The sequence below is a fragment of the Aythya marila genome (assembly GCF_965140915.1).
Source record: "Aythya marila genome assembly, chromosome: 1".
Taxonomy (NCBI): domain Eukaryota; kingdom Metazoa; phylum Chordata; class Aves; order Anseriformes; family Anatidae; genus Aythya; species Aythya marila.
In genome coordinates, this window is record NC_139042.1 from 206,729,508 (window position 1) to 206,752,483 (window position 22,976).

Sequence of the window (22,976 nt, forward strand, 5' to 3'; positions counted from 1 at the left end):
ACCACTAGTGTGTGGTCAGTGTTGCACACTGAGTACATCTGGAGTGCCCTGGGGTGCATTATACTGCTGGCAGTGCAGGGCTGTTCCTGTGCTGTACTGCATGCAACTTTCAGTCTCCTACAGGCTCTATCAGATCATCCGTTACGTTAGAATAACAGACTTCTCATTTCTTCCTCACATAGCAATTATTCAGGTTGGTTTGTTCAGGTGAATGTATAGACACTTACAATTAAGATGGTGTGGGGAAATTTGGGAGTGTGTTTTGTTAACTGAAACTGGAAGGAATCTAGAGGAGAAATTATTTCATAATTGTTGTGATTTTTACTGTTTAGGCCTTTTTTTAAAATATAGAAACCAACCATTCTGAGCACTTAGTGCTGTCACCCTCGTAGCTTTGCTGTGGCTCCTGTTTTTGGCCAGCGAGCTGTGTAACAATGAGGTGCTCCTGCTCATCTTGAACTAAAACATCATCTCTGGCATGGCTCATCCCTCCTGGGACAAGCTTGCTGATAGGTTCAGTCTCAGGTGATGGTGCTTAGCTGGAGCCAGACATCTGGGCTGTCCTGCAACGATTATCTTCTGCTAGATGCTTGTGGTGAGAGGAGGAGGTTCTGACAACTGCTTTGAGCTTCGTGCAGCAATCCACTGAGCTCCATTAGCATGGATATCAACAGTATTGGTTATTACACCTCCCCTGTACAGCTTCTGTGTGGCTTTCGAGTCCACAATTTGCAACCAGAACCACAAATTCTAGTGGTAGTTTAACACATGCCGGTGATCCCATCGGGTGGTTGTTCACCACCCCTCTCAGGTGCTGCCAGGGCTCTGAGCGCACCAGCAGGCAGGGGGACATCCACACGGAGCTGAGGGTGACAGTGAGGCCGGGACAGGATCCCCACAGCAAGGTGCCTGCTCCCACAGGACCCCATCCAGCAATGGCCATGCACATCCTAGTCCTGGGATGTGCCAGGGAGCCAAGGCAGCAGCTCTGTGCCAGCAGGGCACGAGGCTTGGCGCTGCGTGCCGCGGGCAGGGCTGAGTGCCAAGGTGCTCTCGGGACACGGTCGCGTGTGTTCCAGACTTCGTTCAGCACATTAATTGGTGTTGTGCAATCAGCAAAGTGGACTTCCCAGTTTCTGTTTTGATTTCTAAATGTGTTTTGTAAAAGATTCGGAAGAGGTTCTGACTAGGAAAGCTAATAAAGTTTTAGGAGGTCAAAGAAACAAAAATAGAGGAGGGATGGCTCAGATACTGGGGCAGAGGGAAGTACACAACCAGGATGAAAGTAAGCTTTAGGGGCGAGTCTGATCCAGTAGCTGTATTTCTCTAATATTACTCTTTGTCCTTGTCTTTAGGAAAGAAGAAGTCTTGCCCTGTGCTGAAGCCACATTAAATGGCCCTGCTTGATGAAACAGATGCAATGGGACGTGTGTGATCCAGGCCAGGCTGCTACCTGGTGATGCAATTTGTCAATTTTTTTTTTTTCATTTTAATTTTATTTTTTAATAAATGCTGCATTGATGAGAGAGCTGGCATTCAGGACCAGACATGCAGTTTCAACACCAACAATCTGTTCTGAAAGACACTTGCATTGTCTAAATGTAGCATTGATCAGTTAGTCATCACAGGAATGATGGGGTTCTTCCCAAGCAAGCCTTCTGCCTAATTTTAGTTCCTTGTCCCCTTCCCTCTCTCCCTTGTTTTTGTTTTGTATTTGGGGTTCAGTCCTATTTTCTTAGTGTTATTGCACACAGTATTCAGCTTCTCTTCAGAAAGGTAGCAGGTCTAACGCTGGGACTTGGACAGTGCACAGGAGTCCCGCAGTCGTGTGACCAAAGTTCCTGATGGAGCTGTCTTTGGGCAGCATTTGCACCGCTTTTGTATAGCAATAAAGCCTTATCAGAAACATTTCATAGGAGGAAAAGATGCAAACACTTTAAATGGGATGAGGCAGGGAGGGCTTTTATTTTACATTTTTGTGGGGTGGGAGGGAAATCATTGACATCATCCCAAGCCAGAGGCCAGGTAGCTAACTTACCGTAATGCTGAACCGTCTTGAGAAGCGGGATGTCTCTGCATTCCAGTGAATTGCTCAGTGCTCTCTCTCGGGAGATGGGACAGTTCACTGCAGGATCTTGGGTCGTTTAGCAATTGGCCTCTTCTGTCCGAGCCATCAAAACTCAACTTCCCGGATGTCGTCCTCAGTTGGCTGCAGAGTATGCAAAGAAGGTAGCATGTTGTTTGCCAGCTGAGAGGATAATGATCCACTGGACTGCTGCCGTGCAGGAACAAGAGCAGATATGGCACAAACAGGTTATCAGGTGTTTGCTGGCTTTTTGGAGACTAATGTATTTTCAAATTATTATGGAAATCCTTTTCTGTTTGTTTTGTTCTGTTTTTAAAGTTTTTAATGGATGCAGGAACAGCAACACTTTTGCACTTTGTACCTAGTGACAACATTGGAGAGTGAAACGGCCCCAGCACAGGACTCCTGCTGTTCCTTACCCCCAGGCAGTCGGGCATGGAGAGGTTGGGGGGGACATGCTGCTGCCTTGGGATGGTAGAGTAAAGCAGTATGGAGAAATGGACTGCGCTTCAAACTGCCTGGGAGCAAGGTCAGTTAAAGATGTGTACTTGACCCTGGAACACAGGATCTTCTGCACAGGCTGAAGGACCTACTCCTGTAAAGACTGTACCAGTTTCAGACACAGGTCTGCACTGGTTTGTGCTGGTCTCTGCATTGAGCTTGTTCCCAGACTGGACTTGTGCACATAGATGATACGGGTGTAGACGTTGGGCCACTTGCAGAACCAGGCTCGGGCTGGTAGCAGCAGATCGCCGTCACCAGTGCTCGTTCTCTACCCCTAGACTAGATACAGAGCTGGGCCTGCTTTTGTGTGTAAGCTGTATGCTGAAATCCACCTGTCAAATGTTAAATGCCGCTTATTTTATTAGTCCAAGATCTAAGCTGGAAAATCATTCACTTTGGAATAAAAGCATGAAGCTTGACACATAGGTAGCCAAATAGCTTATTTTCTGATATACTCTCACTTGTGCATAACGAGGGACTTTACCCTGTGAGTATGAAAAAGTACCTCACACAGATCTGTTGTTATGAGCAAAGGCATCCTAGCCAAACTTCAGTCTTTTAAAAAAATACTTTATTTTTAACTGTGATATGTATGTAGTGCATATGAAAATTTCTTAACTGTGTTGAGAGGTGGTGTGTGGGGGGGAGTGAGATGAACAAAATGTTTTCGCTGTTAGAGTCAGTCTGTTCTGCTGGATCAGTATCCGACGGTGACGTACCCACAGCACGAGGCTATCATATGCCCAAGGATTACATATTTCCATTTTTGCTCTTAGGGAAGGTTGAGGATTTTATTTGTTAGAATGCCAGCTATGGAGATTAGAGCGCAGAAAGCAGGATGAGATTACGCTGTGCATCGTTGAAGTTGCGTGCTGGGGTTGTGGGCCCCTTGTGTGCTGCTGACATAGCTGTGATTTCTCTCAGCTGCAATTACTTGGTAAGCAGGTGCTTTCATGGCACAGTACTGTTGTTCTGGAAGTCTTCTCACTCCCTCCTTGTAATTTAAAATAAATAATTTAAAGATACATTGTGCTAGAAGGAGAAATCTCACTTTCTGCTTCGGTTACCCCGCTTGCTATTTAGAGATCAGTCCCACTCTTAGCCCGGATTTTCAGAAGTGATTAGTAGTTTTGAGTTTCTAATTGGAGACACATTAAAGTCTTAATTTTCAGAGGATTGGTGCTAGAGATTTTCTGAAAATCAGGTTCTCTTTAGGGCGTTCTTTAAACACCCGAAAGTGAGACTATGAAAAATCATTCATCAAATACAGGCAGCATCAGTGTAACTGATTCCAGCAGCTGATTGAAGGCCGTGGTTGGGCTTCAGTCCCAGTAAATACCGGGTGATGACAGCAGTTCCTTTCCAGCCTCTTCTCATGCACTGTTCCTGACTGTAGTGCTTGCGGGCTCTGCCGTGTTACAGCTATGACCAGGTCTGTTCAGTACTGCCAATAGCAGGCACAATTTGATCTTTCTCATGGCTTGATACATATCCAGCTACCTTGTTAGACTTACAAATGATCTTTGCATTAGGTTCTCATAGACCGGGGTTACCTTAAATCATCATGCTGGCTGATGTTGCAAGGACACTGGTTCGTTGTCCCTACGTGACCTGTTCGTGATGCCTTGGTTTGGGGAGCAGTAACCTCCACCTGTAAAGTGGTACTGAGCAGCTGGCAGCAATAACATCCTGAAGTGTTTCGGAAGGATATGCAAGGACGTGTCTGTCTGTGCCTTTTGTTGCATATTCTCAACTTGTTGTTCATTATCTGTTGGCTTCGAGTCTATACATTTAAATGAAAGCTTTAATGATGTATTTACAACCTTCCCAGTAAGCAGATCTAAAAGTATAGTGTAGTTACTGAGGGGATCGTTACCTAAGTTCATTAACTTGATTGCTTGTGTCCAGTTACTTATGTGAACAGACAATTTACCCATAGTTAAAAAGACTGTAGAAATGCGTAAGGTCTCTTGCTTTTGTGACGGGGGGTGTGATTCCTCCCCATTTGGGATTTAAGCTCTGAACTATACCTCACTGGTACCATAGGATTGTTCTTCACACCAGCCAACAAACTGATCTAGGAGGAGGTTCTGACCCCTGCTATCTTGGAGTCTGAAGCTCAGACCAGGTCCAGAGTCAGGTGATGGCTTCCTCACCTGGCTCAGGTGGTTTTTATAGGTAATCTGGGCATACAATTCTTTCTCTTTGTGAATTGGAGCTTCTCATGGATCTCGAGTCGCAATGTGTGTGTGCAGGCTGAGGGTTCCCACTGCCTCTCTCGGTCCTCGTTGCTGTCTGAGCTTTCTTGCTTGCTGTTCCAGACTCGTGCCAAAGCTGCATGGCAGCTGGGCGGTCTGACTGCTCTTCTGTTTTCAGGTGACCTTAAGGCACGACGTTCAGGGACGTGGCAGCAGCTGGGTGAGCCCTTCCTCAGCGCAGTCCAGCGCTGTGTCCGTGGTGGTTGTTCCCAGGAGAGGCATGTTACCTTCTCACTGAGTAGGCAGTAAGGGAAGGGCTGTCGCTCAGGGTCGGAGCAGGACATGCTGTCTTCCAAAATGGATCTATGTAACCCAGCTGTATCCTTTAAAAAACCATCAACCTATGCTAAGATACTTGGTCAGAAGGCAATGAAGATTAAACAGAAGTTGTATTTAGCACTGTCCTTCCTCATTTATGTGCAGTATTTTGAATCTGTCCATATCTATATGGTATATATAATTTTAGTTTTGAATATGTATACTGATGAGTGTGTATATAGATATATATTTGCAATATGTATTATTCCATGTATATTTATACACACACAGCTGGATATTGTAAGAAACCTGGTGAAGCAGAGACTTGGAGCACAGTGAGCCTGACTTTTGTATGTATGTAAAGGTACATGGTCAATAGCAAGTCACAGACAACCACTCATTGTACAAGCCCAGAAGCAGCAGGGCATGCCTTGGTCCCGTGTTTCTGCTCAGACATTCAGTGCTTCTGCCCAGCTGGGGTTCCGTGATTTTATGCCCAACCAGGTGTTGATGGAGAGTGGCCACGTGTGCTGCGATCCCTGGTGTCGCTCCTGGTGCTCCTGCTGCTGCAGAGCATTGCCCACACGCCTTCACACCGCGAGAGGAGGAGGTGTTTTCTGCAGTTAAAAAGTGGTCAGGTCAGCCAACACTAAGCAATTCTTGAATTGTGACACGTTTCTCTCTAGTTGGTTGGGTTGTGGGAAAAAACACATTTCTTTGGGTGATCTGGCCATTCAGGAGTACTGTCAGGGTCACGCCAGCCGACTGCTTTCGGGCATCCAGACTTCTGTGTTCAGTACCTGGGTATGAAACATGGGGGCAGGGGAGCAGGGGGCACAGCTGTAGGGACTTGCAATCAGAAAAAACCCTCTGCTGCAGGAAGGTCAAGCATAACAAGTTTGGAACCATAAGACATGATCTGATAGATAAAAACTTGGATGATTTGATTTATTTTTTTTCTTTCGAATCAGAACTATTCAAATTCTTTTACGCTGCTCACTACAGGCTTTTAGTGCTAGGTGAGGGGAAAACAGAGAGCTACGAAGCAGGCTGGTGCTAGGTGTACCCTCTTCAGACCGAGGAGGGGATTTGGTGTTGGGTTTGTGGGTTTTGAATTCCCTTGCTGTCCCAAAGAGATGAGGTCCTCTCTAATACTGTATCCATACAGGAGCACGTGCACCAAAATGAAAGTTTGGGTGAGATAGTCTGCAGGAAAGGGATCAAATGAAGGAACAGGAGTGCAGTTTTTTCAACACTTTCACCAGTCTTCTAACAAAATGTTCTTACACAAATACATAATTTATTGATTCTTCTCTTAAGTTGTAAGAGTAAAGGCAGCCAAGATCCCAGCTGTTCATCTGGATGACATGTCCTCAGCAAAGACTGAATAAATTTCTTGAGTGTCCCAAGGTTTTGTTGCTCTCGTTGCCTTTTACAGATCTGCAGCTGGCAAGCCGAATGGAAAACCAGTGGGCGCACAAACTAAAAAGCAAAACCCAACAACAGTGGAACCTCAGCTACCTACTGCTGGTGGAAAGGCGCTGGGTGTGCCGCACCATGCGGGGGGGTGAGCACTGAGGGTTATTCATCAATACATATCTAAGGGAGGAACTTTAAGGTGGCTTTCTTGTTCTTCACTGGCATCTCAAAATCATTTCTCCAAAAAGGAGCCAGTGAGCTGTAACTGAAATCAAGATTTATCAGTGGCACGACCTACCACAGCAGGAGACCTCACTGCCAGCCACTGGGGGTGGGCTCTGGGGACCCGGCTCCGTCGCCCCTCAGCCTCGGCTCACCCCATCCCACCATGAAGCAGCCCTGTGATGGGGCTTCTTGCCTTTTCCCCTTTGTTTGCACTTCTTTTCTGGCACTCTATCTTCAGTAGTAGTTTAGTGGTAAGGTATTTCAGACTTGCTAAGCCCTGTCTTGGTGTAGTGGTAATCAGAAGGAAGCTTAAAGAGCCTCCTTTTCGTCAGTCATTCATTTTGTCTCACGGGGGAGACAGCTGCTGTGTGGCAGAGTTCCCTTATTTCTGTAGATGTTGGTAAAGACCAACGTGCTGTGCCAGTCGTGGTGGAGGAGGTGCCACAATCCCTGCAAGTCCTCGGGGAGTCACCGCGCAGTTTGATGTCCCCTGGGACTGTGCGAGAGCAGTCCTGCGTCCTGCCTGCCAGGTTAATTATTCGTGATAAATAAGATCATCTGATATTTTGGCAATGTAATTTTTGACTTTTTTGATACTATTTAGTAACTCACACTGCAATTTTCAGTCATTTAAAGAGTAAGTTATTTTTTTCCACGTGCTTTTCCCAAAGCAGTGATCTCAGCCTGAACCATGTTCAAAACATACAAATTTGTAAACAGTTAAACTTATAAACAGTTTATAAACAGTGATTTTGTTCCTGTAAGCAGTTGATTTTGTTGTTATAAGAGGTTTTGATGCCATTGCAAAAAAGAGATAAAACTAGACCCGCTGTTTACAACAGCATGTTAATTTTTATTACTTTTTTTTATTATTATTATTTTTTTACCATGATTCAGTTCTCTCTGAAGTCCTGTTCTGCCACGAACTTTGCTGTTGGAAAAGTACCTGTATCTCCAGTTGCAAGCTCTCACAAGGCAAGCATAACGCACTTACACGCTCTTTTGCCAGTCCCAGCTGTAAAACAAGATTTTTGGATGGTTCTCCCAGAAGTGAAAATCTTCATCTCATCTCAGTCCCTTGGTGTTAGGGAAGAGCTAGGGCAAAAGCATTGAAGGGGCCGAGTGGTATTGGGCAGGTTCATGATTTAGGGGGGTAGCTGTTGGCCTGTGATGCAGTAGAGTTTTTCTCTGGTCTGAACATTACAGCCCATTGAAAACAAACAACCAACAATTCTCCCTTGTTCTGAGAAAGTCTTACAGCTTTCTGCTCAGATTGTGTGGGCTGGGGGCTTTAGTTTAAAATAAATAAATACAAAATAAGTGTGTTGCCTAAGAAAGAACCGAAGGAAAATGGGGAGCTCTGCTTGTGTCCCTCTTGAGAATGCCATGCCAGGCAAGGGCTTAAACCAGGTCTCGCTACGTTCAGTGCTGGGCACAGAAAAGTCCCAGGAGCTGTGCAGCTGTGAATTGATGGTGCCAAATGCTTCAGAGTGGCCTGAGAAAAGCTGTCCCTGTCACTGCAGAACACATTCCTCATCGCTGTTAGCTTCTGGCTTCCTGACAAACATGGTGTTACTGCTTCTTTCTTCTCTAGCCTTGTCCTAACTTGCATGGTTTCCTTAATCAGCGTGCAAAAGGATTTGTTTCTGCCTTGTTACTCAAACCTGTGTGTACTCCATAGCGTGGCTGTGTGGAATTCAGTAAAAGCTCGCCTTGGAAGCATTTAGTCTTTCTTTTCAACAGAACCTGGGCAGTGAAGAGCTGAAGGCTCTCTGAAAGCTCATTAAAGAAAACCCTTGCCTTGGAGGCCATCGAGTGTATTGACAGTGCAGCAATGTGTATTTTCAGAAGGCTGGGGCTTGCCTGTCTGTTTGTAGCTGATCCGTGTTTGATTCAGTTGCTTATCTGATCAGGTTGCAGCAGGATTTTTTCTTTTGTTGCACTGAGATTTGAGTTCATAGCCCCTTGCACTTGTGCTGTGTACCTTTTCTTTTTCAGTCAGCCCCCGTCAGAGCACGTTCAGAAGCTGGAGCTGAGAGCAGCTGGTGTGCTGAGCTGATCAGAACGCCCTGCTGCTGGCACGTGGCACCGGGAGGGGGGGGCTGTCTGTTCTGTTATAACCTGGTGGGGTGGCCTGGATTGGCTGAACGCATCTGTATTTCCCCCTTTTCTTAAGAAATCTGTCTTCTTGTCAAAGTGCTTTTTTTTGTTTTGTTTTGTTTTTTTGTTAGTTAAAAGATGCCTACATTGTTCAAAGTAAAAATTGTTTTCTGAACAGTAAAACTACCTAGACCCTCCTGTAGCTAATTGAATCTTAGAAGGAGACATTTCATATTAAATATGATTTCTAGAATCTTAAATACTGTCTTCTAAGGTTGCACTGGTACAACCAGTTCAGTGAATCAGAACAGAGTGCCATATCTCAGAGCTGGGCGTTGTGAGCTGTAAGTACATCATTTCCACTGGTACTGAATTTTAAAGTCACTTGGGATGAAGTTTGAAGTAGTCATTTTACCTCTACATGAAAACTTGCAAAAAAAGAAATCCTTCTGGTCAGGGCAACCGTGCGGTGTGAGTTTAATTATGGACAGTGCCTTAGCTGATTTCCAGAATTATGCATCATTTTTATAGGTCTTAGCAGAAATGGACACCTCTGGAAGTAGATAAAATGTATTAGACCATTTTTACAATTTACTTTGGTGAAAAATTAAGATCCTTTGGGTTTGATACTATTCATGTTGATTTCATAATGGCTAAAGTTTCCGAATTTATGGAGAATGCAGGTTTTGTCTGAGGTGAGAAAGTGACTTTTGCGTAGTGGTTTCCCTCTCTGGTAGCTACTGACAAAATTCCAGCTGATGTGACGTTTCTTGTAAACGTAAGCAGGCATTTTCTATGGACATTTACACATAAACTTTGACAAATTGAAATGCAGAAAATAAACAATTTGGCTCCTATATGTTAGCTTATCTCATCTGAAACTCACTTACCTCATTACTAGAAGGGCATTGTGGTGACCAGTCCAACCTCCCTATTAATTTTTGTACAAAAATTAACTGTATTTCCTAGTGACTGTTACCGGTCACCTTTCACAACTTAAGTATAAAAATGTTAGTGAAATATGCCTATGTGTAAAATGTATTTTTATATTTGATGCTGATCAGGAGAGAAAAATCCTTTTTCTCTCCGCGGAGCTGTGGGGCTTTTGTAAAGGACAGATTCTTCCCCATCTATTTTTTATTTTCTCAAGCGGTTTGGACAGATATAAGCTATTGAAAATCTTTTATCGCGTAATTTTGATGCTCATAGCTAGTTTTGCAAAACTTTCTAGATAGACACGCTGTAGAGAGTTTCCCGTTGTGGGTGGGTGTTGCGTGACCCCGTCTTCTGCAGTGCAGCACGGCGCTGCCGCGTCCTGCAGAAGCATCTCCTCGGCTCGGGCGTTCACGGAGCTAAGCTGGGAACAGAACTAGCTACAGGCACAGCAAATGTTGATCGAAACCTTCTCGTGTATGGCTTGAAACTGTTCCTTGTTCCCTAGTAAGCCTGCTGAAGTGCTGTGCCGGGAAGCTGAGCGTTGTGCCCCAGCCTGCAGGCACCTCGTGGTGCGACCGCGCCGCCTGCGGCCCTCGTGGAGAGCTCGTGCGCACGTCTTCGTCCTCATAGCTGGGGCTCTGGGCACCCTGCAGCTGCACGTGCTTTCATGTGCAAAACGTGTGTTGAGAACTGGTCTGTGGTACGTGGTGGCACTTGTGGTTACCTGAAAGGGAAGTTGTGCTCTCTGCTGCTGGAAGCCCGGAGCTGGCACCCGCGGCGGTCGGTAGCAGTGATTTTGCACTGCAACTCTCTCTCTTTTACTGCTCATCTCATGTTCATACGTAAACACCAAGCTATGACTGACTTCCCAAGGCAATCCGAAGGAAGGACTTTGTGTTGAAAATCACCTCTTTTCTTTCCTGGGTCGGGTGACACCAGCCTGTACGCAGCCGCGCGTTTTGTCCTGGCGTCCCAGAGCCGCCCGCTCAAACCACCCCGCAGGCAAAACGGGCTGGTTTGCAGTGGCACCTTACAGAGCAGGGCCGAGTCCTTTGTAGGGGATTTGTCAGATACCTGAAACTTGCCAGTATCGGTTAGAATACAAAGGGCACTAAACTTGCCTTAAAGTGCATTGATCACGTGTAATTTAAAATTCTGTGTTCTTATTCTTTCAGAAACAAAAAAACATAAAGAAAACCATTAATTACCTCATGCTATAAATTTATGTAAATTGTTGACTGTAACATAAGGATCACTTGAATATATGCATGTTACATGAAAATGTTAGAAGTTAAAGAAAAAAGAGTATTTAGTAAATAACATAGTGAATTGTAATAGTTAAGTCAGTGTTGAGTTCCTTTACATGATTTGAAACAGAAAGAGTATCTTTGTAAAAAAATCATCTTTGCAATCATTTTCAAAGCAGTGTTTTCTTTTTGCCTGAGACTTTGAACAGACTTTTCTTTCCTTCTTTCTTAAAGTAAACTGGGCAAAGCGCAGGGTGCGGGAGTTCAGAGCACTGGGGACTTCATTTCCTTTCAGAAACTTCTCTGGATGTGATGTGTATACTGTTAATGTGTAATTGAGTTCCAGTTATTCTGTCCCATCATTCCTAGTATTTCCCTTGTAAAACTGCTGAATAACTCATCTTCCTCAAAAGAAAAAAAAAAATGTATATCTGTCAGTGTACCCACTGAAACTTTACTAAGAAAAGGAATTTGTGCTCACTTACAGACACTCATCAAGTCCTAGCTGGCATAGAGACCTCTATCCCTTCCCTTCCCTTCCCTTCCCTTCCCTTCCCTTCCCTTCCCTTCCCTTCCCTTCCCTTCCCTTCCCTTCCCTTCCCTTCCCTTCCCTTCCCTTCCCTTCCCTTCCCTTCCCTTCCCTTCCCTTCCCTTCCCTTCCCTTCCCTTCCCTTCCCTTCCCTTCCCTTCCCTTCCCTTCCCCATCCCATTTCTGACACTTCCGAACTTCTCCTTTTGTGCCACAACTGCACAAACCCCTCCTCCCCTGGCCTCCTTCCCCTGAGCCGCCTGTCCCGGAGACGAGGGGTAGCATCACATCACCTTGTGAGCAGGAACTTTGTCTTTCTGGCACCTGGGCGTGCACCCAGCGTTGACAGTCACTGTTCTGACTAAAATCTCACACGGGGTTTTTGGATATCTGGATGGCCCGTTCTGCAGGGACCGGGTTTGTCTCCCTCCCGTTCCCATCCCTGTCGTGTCGGTCCTCACTCCAGGGGAGAGCTCGTCCCGCTCGCGTTCCAGCTGATGACTGAGTGCCCTCACGGGAGCGAACTGTCTGGTTATCTCTAGGGCAAAACGATGATCAGCAATAAAAATTCCAGATATAAAAACGCCAGTGCCTTTGTTTTAGTTCAGGAGTGATTTCTTCTCGTTCCAGCTTTGGAATCATTTTTGGAGTCAGTTTTCATCTCCAGATACCCCGAAATAAAGGGAAAGAGAAGGTGATGAGCAGAAGGATCCCATGCAGTAACAGTAGTGTTAAAGTACCCCGTTGTGGTTCCGAGTGCCTTAAAGCCACCCAGATTCCAACAAAAGGTGTTTCTGTTCATTGTGCTCTCCCTCCCCTGCCTCCCAGCCCTCAGAGCCCCTTACACCATTACCACACCCCCGGCACGTGCCGACCCCACGAGGTGGCCCTGAGGTCCTGGTCGAGGGCCCTCTGCCCCCCTTTGTGGTGCAGGAACCGCAGCCGGAGCACCATGAGCACCTCTAGCACCTGGGGTCTGTGCAGCGTGGTGGTGTTGGTGCCATCGTGGTTCCTGCGCGCTCCTTGGGTGCTGCAAGTCACCAAGTGACCCCTGCCAGCAGCCCGTGGGCTCCCTGCGGGTCGGGGCTGTGCAGGGAGAGCAGGTCCCTTACCCAAAGGAGAACAGAAACGGTGTGACGGAGGCTAGTGCAGCAGAGCATTTAACGTGGAGCAGGAAGGGTGAATTCATGCACGTCCTCGTGTCTATTCAGAATGTTTTATTGATACCCAAATAGAAAGTGTGCATTGAACTTGTCCTCCAAGTGTTAGAGAAACTAGGCTTAAAAGCTCCTAAGAAATTGGTTATACATAATTTTGTGTTTAAATATAATATTTAATATTAAATATTTATTATTTAACATGTAATTTAAATAAAAAACACATTTGTCCATATGGCGTGTAAATATTTTCCCCTTATCAAATATAGATATTCCTCATCTGAATTGTGTTTTTTTAAATGAAAAGAAACTTTTCTGTAAAACAGTGAGAAATACTTGAAAAGCTGCCGACAAGCTTTCCCATTTCACAATTGTTCACACCTGTCATGGCAGCAAAATACCAGTATAACTGAACGTCATGGAAATACTAAAACATTCTGCGTTAAGTTGCGATAGGCTGAAATTAGCTCTGGCTGCTGACCTTACCACGGAGCCAGCGGTGCCGTCAGGATCTGTGTTTGGTTGGGATCTGGGAACTCCACGGAGATGGAGCCCGGCCCCGAGCTGGGTGCCAGGGGCCGGGGCTGCTGCGGGCGCACGGTGCAGGAGGGAGCGGGGTGGCTCTGGGGGGCTGCCCGAGGCTCCGGGATGGGTGTGCCAACGGGATGGGGACAGAAATCCCCAGCTCAATGGTGTGTGGCTGGGCCCAGGGTCACCTTGTGAGGCTCCGGGGGCGCGGTGCTGTGCGTGGTGATGGAGGTGATGGAGACGGGGGCTCTGGTGGGGTGTTCGCCCTCGGTGTCTGCCTCTGCTGCAGAGCTTTAATGTCGGGGGCACCGGGTGACCCCGCGGCCATTTGGTGCCCGGGGAAGGGCTGCAGGGGGGCAAGGGAGAAAATTGTTCTGCCCTCGTTGGCGGTGATCCCCAGAGCAGGTCGAGGCGCAAGGAGCACCCTTCGTTTGTTGCTGTGCCTGAGAGGTTTTTCACCTATTTTTGATAAATTCTCCTGGAAGCGTCAGCGCCTTCTCTGCATACACGAGGCTGCGCGTGGCCGAGGGCAGTGCAGAGCTGGCAGAGGGGGTCGAGGAAGCTGTGGGGGCTGCGGGGGCTGCAGGGACTGTGGGGACTGTGGGGACTGCGGGCCGGGACAGGACGGGGGCACAGGGACTGGGGCGGGGGCGCTGGGCTCACACAGGGCTGGCTTCCATTCCTTCTCTCGCCCTCTTGTTTGTCGTGTACATAGGGTCTATTTATATATGTATAAATATGTGTATATTTCTAAATTTCTTCACCTTAGACCTATTTTTCTCAGAGCTTTTGGGTTTGCATTTAATTTCTTGATGGGTAAGTGTGCACCTTCTAAAACACCGTAATCGTTGGTACAAATAATAATAAAAATAAAAAAGGTACTGGGCGCGTGGAGGAAGGGTTCTGGGAGGGCAGGATTCACTCGTGACTCGCTTCCACTGGGCTTAAATTTGAGACTTAAACGACTCGTTAGGGTTTCTCAGTTGACAATAACCTACTGTTTCGCTACAGTTATAAATACCTTGCTGCCATTTTCTCTGGGTAGGTGAAGTTAAGTTAAAGGAACATTTTCAGACTGAAAAAAAAAAAAAAAGTGCTCAATGGTTTCTCATTTTGGTGTTTTCTCAACGAGGCTCATGGAAAATAAGGTTGTTGATTTTTAATTTTTGTTCCTTGTCTGTTTCTCTGTTTGCCTTTTGTATCCAAACTGGGTTTTGACAGCGTTTAAAATCTAGATGAGCAGCTTCAGTTGAAATGTAAAGTTTTATAGAAACCTTTTTCTTGACCTGATATTTTGTAAACTTTTTCTTTAACACAACCCAAATATTGGCACTAGATCAGCTTGGCAGTGCTTAAGGTGGTCATCATATCTATGTGTGTGTGTGTATACTTATATGGATACATACATGTACGTACTTAGAGTGGGTAATACGTATTATTGCACATGAAAATATCCATGGTTCTAATGATATTTTTTATTATAGGGTGTATCTGCTCAGACAAACAGAAACTTCCTTTTCAAACTCGAAAAGACGCCATGGTTTAACCAGTTAATTTGCACTTGGCATATTTAAAGCAATCAGAATATTAAATATTCTTTGCCACTTTATTTTGATCCACGGTCTCTTGCCTGTAACTCCTGGAGTTGCTTTTCTGGGGGTTTTCCATAACCTCCGTCGGTTTCTGTTCGGTTTGGCGTTAGGCTGCGGTGTAGACGTGAGACAATTGGAAGTGTTTGGCTTTTTGACTGTTAGCACAAACCACTTATTCAAGGCCCGTCCACCCTAGGAAGCTCACCAGTTGCCACCCAGTGCCAGAGGACCTGGAATGCTTGTTTAAACTGAAAGTAACCCAAAACATATTTTTAAAAAAGAATTACTTAACTCGGACAAAACTGGAAGGCTCCAGGAGCCTCTGGCCGGGCAGCTCCATCCAAGCATCCCTGCGGAGCCGCGGCCGGGCGCGGTGCCTCATTTTGGGAGAGGAAATTGTGCAGCGGGCACCGCGCAGTCCCGGTGTCACCGCCGCTCAGCGCCGAGTCCCAGGGCTGGCAGGATGCAGGGCGAAGCCCTCCTGGCTCCTGGGACCCCTCGCAGCCTGGTCCAAGGTGGGCGAATTGCACCGCAGGGTGTGGATGGGGCTGTGGTGGGCTTGGGAGCCGGGCTCTGCAGGGCTCCGTGCCCAGACGGGGGCCCAGGTTTTCAGCAAAGCTCTGCACCCACTTTCTTCTGCTCTTCTAAAATTCCAGGTGTTTTGTTTTGGTGTCTGGAGAGCCAAGTTTCCTTGAAAAATCTGCCTGTTGAGCACTGTTGGAAAGCCCAGCTGTAGTGCTTCCCCGAGGAAAGGCTCGCTGCACATTGGGTTTGCAGGCGCCCCGGTGGCCTGGCTGGAAAAACAAGCGTTAGGGGCTGAATCTATGCTTCTTTTTCTTTTCCTTTCTTTCTTTTTCTTTTTTCTTTTTTATTTTTTTGCCTTTTAAACAAACCATAAAATGGTGGCTGACGATAGGTAAGATGCACTCTGTATAGCAATAAGAAATACTTGCCTGCATAGACGGTGTCCTGAGGCTGTGGTAGCGGACGTGCCAGGCAGCGGCTGCCCGGAGGCTGGGGCTGGCGTGGGGGGGTCCTTGCCGAGCCCCCGGGGGACGCGGAAGCTCGGTCCTAGCTTCAAGTGGCCTTTCCTCTGAATCGGGAGGGGGTGGCGAGGGGGGTGCCCCACTGGGTGAATTAATTTAGTGCAATGACATAGGGGAGCCTTTTTTTCTCATGATGCCTACTGCCCTTAAATGTTGAAACCGGGTCTTTGTAAGCAATGTCTGTGTATCTATGTGTATATATGAGGGACAAATTTTAAATTACTGCCTTTTTTCCCTGTTTATTTTTCTGAGTAATTCCAGATGTACTTTAGTCTCTCTACTGTCAAAACTTTTATATTGTAAAACTGATGCTGGTGGCTTTTGGTTATTTTGGTTTTTGTTTTTGTAAAAAAGAAGAAAAAAAAGAAAAAAAGAAAAAAGAAAAAGAAAAAAAAAAAAAGTCTGCATCTCTCTATGTTGTCAGTTTTAGGCTGTAAATTCCAACTATCAATAAAAGCTCAAAATTCACGTGCCAGTGGTGGATTCCTGCAGGACGCTGAGCCCCGCCGTGCCACTCCCGGGAGCCAGGCGCCGTCGCGGCCTCAGCCCGGCCGCTGTGCGCGGGCAGTGCCGGGGCTGTGGGACCCCCCCGCGGGGGTGCAGGAGCCGTGGCCAGGGCTCGGGGCACCTCCCGTGGACCTTGTGGAAGCAGAGGCCAGGGCAGTGGGGCTTGAAGGCTTTTGTTGCTCTCAAAGGGGAGAGAGAAGGTAAAAGCGCGCCGGCACCTGCACCTGCGCTGTCTGAGGAGGTGAAAAAGCAGCAGCAGCGTTGTAAGAGGAGCGAGGCTTTGCTTTTAATCTGCACCACTGAAGCGAGAGTGACCTGGCACCCATCAGGAGCTGGTACAGGGCAGGATTTGGGGCTCTGGATGAAACCTCCGGAGTGTCTGGGGGCTGTGACCAGGGACGTGGCTGATGGTGAGGCCAATGCACATCCGACTGCAGCCACGCTCCTGCTCACCCGGGTTTAGTCCTTGCCACAGCCCGGCCTGCAGGCAGGCAAACCACCCACAGCACCCCGGGTGCCTGCGCTGTTAGCAGCTTTGACAAATGCTCCGTGTGCAGCCCGGCCCTTTTTGTTGACTCACTGCTGTGTTGCAAGAAAAAGCTCCATCCCCAGGAGCCTCGTGACAAGTTTTCAAGTCTTCACTAGCAAGAAAGCCGTGCTTGTTGCAGGTAAAGGCTGTGCCAGCCACCGGCACAAACGTGGAGCAGGGCCGGGACTCACCCCTGGAGCTTGTTCCCCATTGACCCCGTTTCAGGGCTGTGGGATGAAGTCATCACATAAAGCCTTCTCTTGTTCCCTCTGTTTTTTCCAAGGGGTCCCCATCGTGGTGGCTGCAGCCAGGAGCAGGTTTAAGTGAGACGGTTGCGTGAAGTCACAGTTCCCATGCATAGTAATGAAGCTTTTTGGTTGCCCAAGGTGAGCAGCCCCAAGCGTGGTGCCCCATCAAGGCATGATAGCGAGGTTGCAAACTGGCATCATTGGGTCTGGGTTTCTTTTTGCTTCAACTTCACTGGTTTCCATCAGCTGCTGTAGATTTAAGGCAGTTTTCAGCGTGCCTCAGCAGTGCTGTGATTCATCCATGCACAGTGTGAGCTGCTTGGAGACAGCTCCTTGCATCGTCATGTGAAAAATGGGAACTGGTTCAACCTCGGAACGCGCTCCTGGGGCTGGAGGGGACCCCAGGGGCGGTCAGTAGGATGGGGACAGGGCCTGAACCAGCTGTGTGCACAGCCTGAGACAAATGGGGTTGTGTTCCTGCAAGGTGAAGAAGGAAGACAGAAACAAACAAAACCCTTTCATATGGATGGCAAATGGGGAAAAAAAGAAAAAAGTCGTTTAACAAATTGAAAGTCACAGCTGCAAGTTGTGTAGGGGGCAGGGGGGAGGATTGGAAACTGAGAGAAAACCAAGCATAAAATCTGAGCTGCTGGAGACTTACACAGCTGTACAGGGGCTGCTGGTTTTGTTCATTAGCTTTTAGTCTTAGAAGTAGCTGCTCCGGATGTCCCCACCACGATGTAGCAGGGACCAGCAGAGATGGCCTCACAGCAGAGCAGAGCTTTAACACCCCAGGCAGCAGACACCTGATGAACCACGCTCTGTGGGCACCACGATGGGCAGCACTGAACCCTGCTCAGAGCAGTCCTGGCGGGGCTCCTGCCCTCCTCCTCCTCGCTGTGCCGGCTGCTCTCCTATGGGCCCTGGCCCCGGCCACATGTGGCAGCCCCCATCCTGCAGCTCCTGCGGTGCTGGGGGGCTGCGGGGCACCCGCTGTCGGTGGCAGTGAGGCACAAGGGGCACGTGTCATATTAATTTTTTTATTAAATTCAGTTAGTCTTCTCTTTTATATAATAACCTTTTTCCTCTAGGCACAATACAATACAAGGACTCTGTATGTTTGACACAATGTACAGAAACTTCAATAATCTACAACTGCTCAGGTAAGTTACAAAACCTCCATGTTACACCAGCTACCTGCCACAGCCATTATTGTACAATAAAACAAAGAGGGGAACCTGGGGATTAAGACTGTACAAAGACCTCTGCACTGAAATAAAACAAGGAACTCCTTTAAAAACAAGACAGGTAGGAGAGCTGGCTGAGCTTGCAGGAGAGGCGTGGAGGGTCGGGCCCTGGTCACGGTCGCTTCGTGGAGCTGGGAGGGCTGCGGGGGCCGGGTCCCGTCCTGCGGACGGACGGACAGCCCCGAGCGACCTCCACCTGCCCAGGAAGCGACCTCGGGGTGAGCGGGGCCAAACCCCCCCGCAGTAACACCAGTGCAGGGGATGAGGTGCTGCAGGCTCTGATTCTGTACCGAGATTCCCCCTTTGCACTGACACTGTGACAGCAAGAAGCAGGGAGGCGGCAGCGGGGGGGACACGCAGCCCCCAGCAGCGCTGTGGGGCCAAACCTGCCCTCCTGCGGGGCCGGGACCCCTCCACCGGTGGGCTCGGCCTGGCAGCGCTGGCAGGGGCCCAGCCTGAGCACAAGCAGGGGGCTTGGGGAGGGGACGAGCCCCGGAGGTGGGGAGAAGCGGGCAGCACAGCGCAGTGCCCGGCACGGTGCCCGCCGAGGTGCTGCCTGCTCCCTGCCGCAGGACGCACGGGGCGGCCAGAGCGGAGACCAGAGCAGAGGCTGTGTGGCACCCGACAGTGCCCATCACATCCTGGCCCTGGCGTCATCACCTGGCTTCACAGCCCGTGGGCACCCTGGGCTGCAGCCGAGCAGGACCCCTTGCCCCTGGGGCTGGGTGGTCCCCACCTGGGAAGGGACCTGCAGGGACAGAGGGGCACCCCCCAGCCTGGGCCAGGGCCCCGAGGCTGCAGCATTTGGCACCTCCCGTGGGGAACGCACCCCCACCAGCAAGCCTGAGCAAGGAGGTAGAGGCTGCAGCCTGCCAGGGCAGGGAGCCTGCTGGTCACAGCCTGAGCAGGCACCAGCCACGTCCATGCTCCCCTTGTACATGTGCCTGGCGCCTACAGCTACAACACCGCGAGCAGCCTGGGCAGGCAGCAGCTGTGCTCGTTTGTTCCTGTGCAAGTCTGTGAGAGCTCAAGGGCTGGGGAGCACTGCCCGAGGGCCAGGGCAGGATGGTCCCAGAGCTCAGGCGAGCGCCCTCTGCACCCACGGGCACCCTGAGCTGCAGATCCCCGACTCCAGCAGGGCAGGGGCTAAGCCTGGGCCACGCTCGGGCCAGCAACTGCACCGGGGGCAGCGGCACCGGGTGAGGAGGGAGCAGGCCCTGCCCCGTGGGTGCTCGGGCAGACATGCAAGCCGTGGGGAGGACGAGGGAGCCAGGCAGCTCCTGCTTTCTCTAGCAGCACGGGGCAGTGGCGGGGGGCACCTTCTCCAGCCAGCCGGCACCATCCCTGCTGCAGCAGAGCTGGAGCGAGGCCGCCTGGCCCGGAGGTGCAGAGCGGACACAGGGTAATTACAGGGCTCAGACAGGACGGGGGAGCAGAGCAGGACAGGCTCCCGCCCGCACCCCAGCCTGCTTCAATGCGACGAATTCCTCCACTACGCAGTCCTACCATAGTGTAACACGCTGATCCTGCCCCCACCACCACCTGCGGGAGCACGGGCGGCTGCGGGCACTCCGGTGCAGCACACCCGCGGCCGACGGGAAGGGTCCAGCTCCTCGCCAGTCAGTCACAGCCCCGGCTCAGCGCCGAGCCTGGGCACTGCCTCTGCTCCACGTGCTGGGGCGCGGGAGACTCTGTGCCTGGAATAGAGGCTCCTCTGAGCCAGGCTCACGCGTCCGACAAGCAGCTCTGGATGCGGTCGATCCACTGCTGGGCTAGCTGCACGTCCTGGGCGCAGAAATTGTAAACTCGTTTCGTCGTCTTCAGCTGCAGGGGAGGAGAGAGAAGGTCAGCGGGGCCGGGCGGCTGCTCCGGGCAAGACAGCGACACCACGGCCCCCAGGAGCCCAGCGAGGGGCAGGGGCCATGGGCTGCCCAGCTCCCCTCCCTGCAGCAGGGGCTCGGTGCCCCACTCACATCGAAGAAAGCTTTCTCGTCCACCGTCTTGGGGGCCCCCATGGTGGGGGTGCCAGGCGTGATGGACTCCACGTCGGCCAGGTCAATGACACCTTTGCACTCCGTGTCCATCCGGCTGTCGTAGTACCGCAGCTGGGGGGAGAGGTCCCACACACAGCTCAGGACGTGGGGAGGGAGGGAAGGACCCCGGACACATCCCTTGCCCTGCCCAGCCCCTGAGTACCTGATGCTTGGTTTTATCCAGCACAAACCAGCGAGGCTTCCAGGGTTTCATGAAGGCTCCTTTCTTGTACAGGGTCCCCTCATAGGACCTGCGGGGGGCAGGCAGTGTGTCAGTGCCCCATTGCGCCCCGTGGGCAAAAGCAGAGAGGTGGCAGCTGGACATCAATGGGGACCACCAAGGTCCCTGCGCTGCAGAACCCAGGTGCCAGCTCTCTGGGAAGGGCCCCCCACCCCTGTCCCCCACCCCTGTCCCCCCCTGCCTGCCTGTTCTCGCTCTCCGACATCTGGAACTGGCTGTAGAGCGTGCTGGTGCTCTTCCGGCCGCCCTGCTTCCCGCTGGATGGGGTGGAGGTGCTGCTGGTGTCGCTGTCCAGGCTGAGGTTGAGCGTGGAGCCCACGCCGCTCTCCTGCAGGTACACGCCCAGCGAGCGGCGGTGGTGGGAGAGGCCGGAGGACATCAGCAGGGAGCTGGGGGTCTGCGGGGGGCAGAGGGCACCGTATGAGTGGGGACGGCTCCCCGGGCACGCCAAGCACCAGCCCCGGGCTGCAGGAGCCGACAGCAGCCTCGCTGGGCACCCTCGGCAGAACCGAGTCCTCCCTTCAGCCCCGTCGCAGCCCTACCCGGCTGCCCTCCTGCCGGGCCTCGGTGCGCTGGGAAGCTTTGATCTTGTCCCACGTGTCCTTCCAGCGCTCCGGGACCTGCCCCAGCTCCATCTCCAGGTTGTGCAGCTCCTGCAGGGAGGACTCAGGCATCAGCCCGAGCTGTCTGTGTCCCGGGGGGGGCTGCAGAGCGCCGTGCATGGGGCACTGCACCACCTCTGGGGCACCGTCTGAGCCCAAACTCACCTCCAGCAGCTTGGAGATGGCGTCGGGCTCCACGCGGCTGCGGTTGTCGTAGCAGGGCCAGATGATTTTGCGCTTTGTCTGCGGGGCGCTGGTGTCCTGCCGGTCTGCCTCCTCCACGTGCTCCGGCTGCCCCTGCACCAGCTCCCAGTCGTAGGAGGGGCCCTCGGACAGCGTCTCCTCCGTGTAGTAGTCCCACACCTTCAGGTTGGAAATGTTGCTGTACGGCCTTAGCACCTAGGGAAGAGCCAGGGTTACGCTGAGAACAGCGGGCGGCATCCAGGCAGACCTGGCCCTGCGGCAGGGTCGCAGATGAGCCTGTGCTGTACTGGTTTTCTCTGTCCAGACTGGAAACCAGTCCCTTCACAAAGAGCTTTCCCCGTGGTGATGCTTTCTGGCTGCAGGCTGGTCAGCAGAGGGCAATGCTGGCCCGGAGACACCAGAGCTGCTGCCAGGACAGGGCCCAGCCCAAATACAGGCTCTGAGCAGCCCAGCCCCAGACTGGGCTCGCCATCCAGCTCGTGGTGGTGAAGAGCCCATAAGAAGCCCTGACAGCGCCAGCTCAGGATCTCTCCTGTGCTCGAGGGTCCCTGCAGTACCCCCAGAAATCCCTGAGCCCCTGCAGAGTGCGGGGTCCTGGGGGGCTGGAGCAGGTGGATCCAGAGCAGCGGCAGAGCTCTCACCTCCCCATCCTCGGGGGCATACATGTAGTTGAAGAAGACGGGAGCTTTCTTGTTCAGCCGGTCGATGTAATCCCAAATGGACTTGTAGACCTGCTGGCTTTTCCGCTCACCCTTCTCCTCGTAAATGAGGCCTGCGGAGAGGAGGGCAGGAGGGCGTTATTTGGGGCCAGGCACTGAGCTGCCCCCCCCCTGCACACCCCGCACGCTGCCCTCACCCAGCTCGATGCGCTCGTAGTCCGAGTCCAGCAGGAACGTCCGGAAGCGGTTGGAAATGTAGTGGTAGCTGAGGAACTTCAGGTAGTACTGGCTGAACTCAAACTCCATGGGGAACTGCAGGTGGATCTGCAAGGAGGAGCGGGGTGAGGGCTCCCAGCACACACCCACACTGGCAGTCACTGCCCAAGCCATGAACTGGCACCAGTGCTTGGGGAGCAGGGCCAGCAGCCCGCGCGGGGCCCTCACCTGATGCACACAGTCCAGGAACTGCAGGAAGATGGGCGCAAAGCCGCTGCTCTGGCTGGCCAGGGTCTGTGCCCCGCGGTGGCTGAAGCGGTGCCCGAAGGACAGCCACTCCTTCTCCACCAGCAGGCGGAAGCCCTCCATCGTCCGGTAGTAGGGGTCCGAGAGCAGCTGCACCAAGGAGACCACCTGCAGGGACAGGGGGGGCTCGAGATGCTCCTGGGGACACGCGGTGGCAGCCGTCGCGCCGGGCAGCTGAGGGCTCCTACCTGCGTGGTGATGTCCCAGCCGTCCTCCAGGCTGACCAGCACAGAGGAGCCCGTGTCCAGCAGCTCCACCACCAGCACTGAGATCTGCAGGATCTTGTGGATCTGCCAAGG

The 22,976-nt window shown here is 51.0% G+C and overlaps 2 protein-coding genes across 10 annotated transcripts in view; one reads left to right on the forward strand and one right to left on the reverse strand.

The window, feature by feature from the left end:
* The window catches only part of PPP6R2 (protein phosphatase 6 regulatory subunit 2), a 100,063-nt gene extending 89,657 nt beyond the window's left edge, over positions 1–10,406 (forward strand). For 2 of the 3 annotated variants that reach the window (XM_082780974.1, XM_082780973.1), the window contains one exon: positions 1,356–10,406. In XM_082780974.1, coding sequence (XP_082637100.1) covers positions 1,356–1,407 — 52 coding nt within the window. In that variant the 3' untranslated portion in view covers positions 1,408–10,406. The remainder of the gene's footprint in view (positions 1–1,355) is intronic. The other variant, XR_014319160.1, reaches the window with a different exon arrangement.
* A 7,795-nt stretch (positions 10,407–18,201) lies between these two features.
* SBF1 (SET binding factor 1) overlaps positions 18,202–22,976 on the reverse strand; it is a 62,241-nt gene continuing 57,466 nt past the window's right edge. For all 7 annotated transcript variants that reach the window (XM_082771449.1, XM_082771447.1, XM_082771444.1 and 4 more), the window contains 10 exons: positions 22,866–22,967; positions 22,600–22,785; positions 22,353–22,479; positions 22,138–22,268; positions 21,458–21,691; positions 21,233–21,343; positions 20,876–21,087; positions 20,613–20,700; positions 20,390–20,521; positions 18,202–20,240 (listed from right to left, as the gene is read on the reverse strand). In XM_082771449.1, the coding sequence (XP_082627575.1) occupies positions 20,142–20,240; positions 20,390–20,521; positions 20,613–20,700; positions 20,876–21,087; positions 21,233–21,343; positions 21,458–21,691; positions 22,138–22,268; positions 22,353–22,479; positions 22,600–22,785; positions 22,866–22,967 (1,422 nt within the window). In that variant the 3' untranslated portion in view covers positions 18,202–20,141. The remainder of the gene's footprint in view (positions 20,241–20,389; positions 20,522–20,612; positions 20,701–20,875; positions 21,088–21,232; positions 21,344–21,457; positions 21,692–22,137; positions 22,269–22,352; positions 22,480–22,599; positions 22,786–22,865; positions 22,968–22,976) is intronic.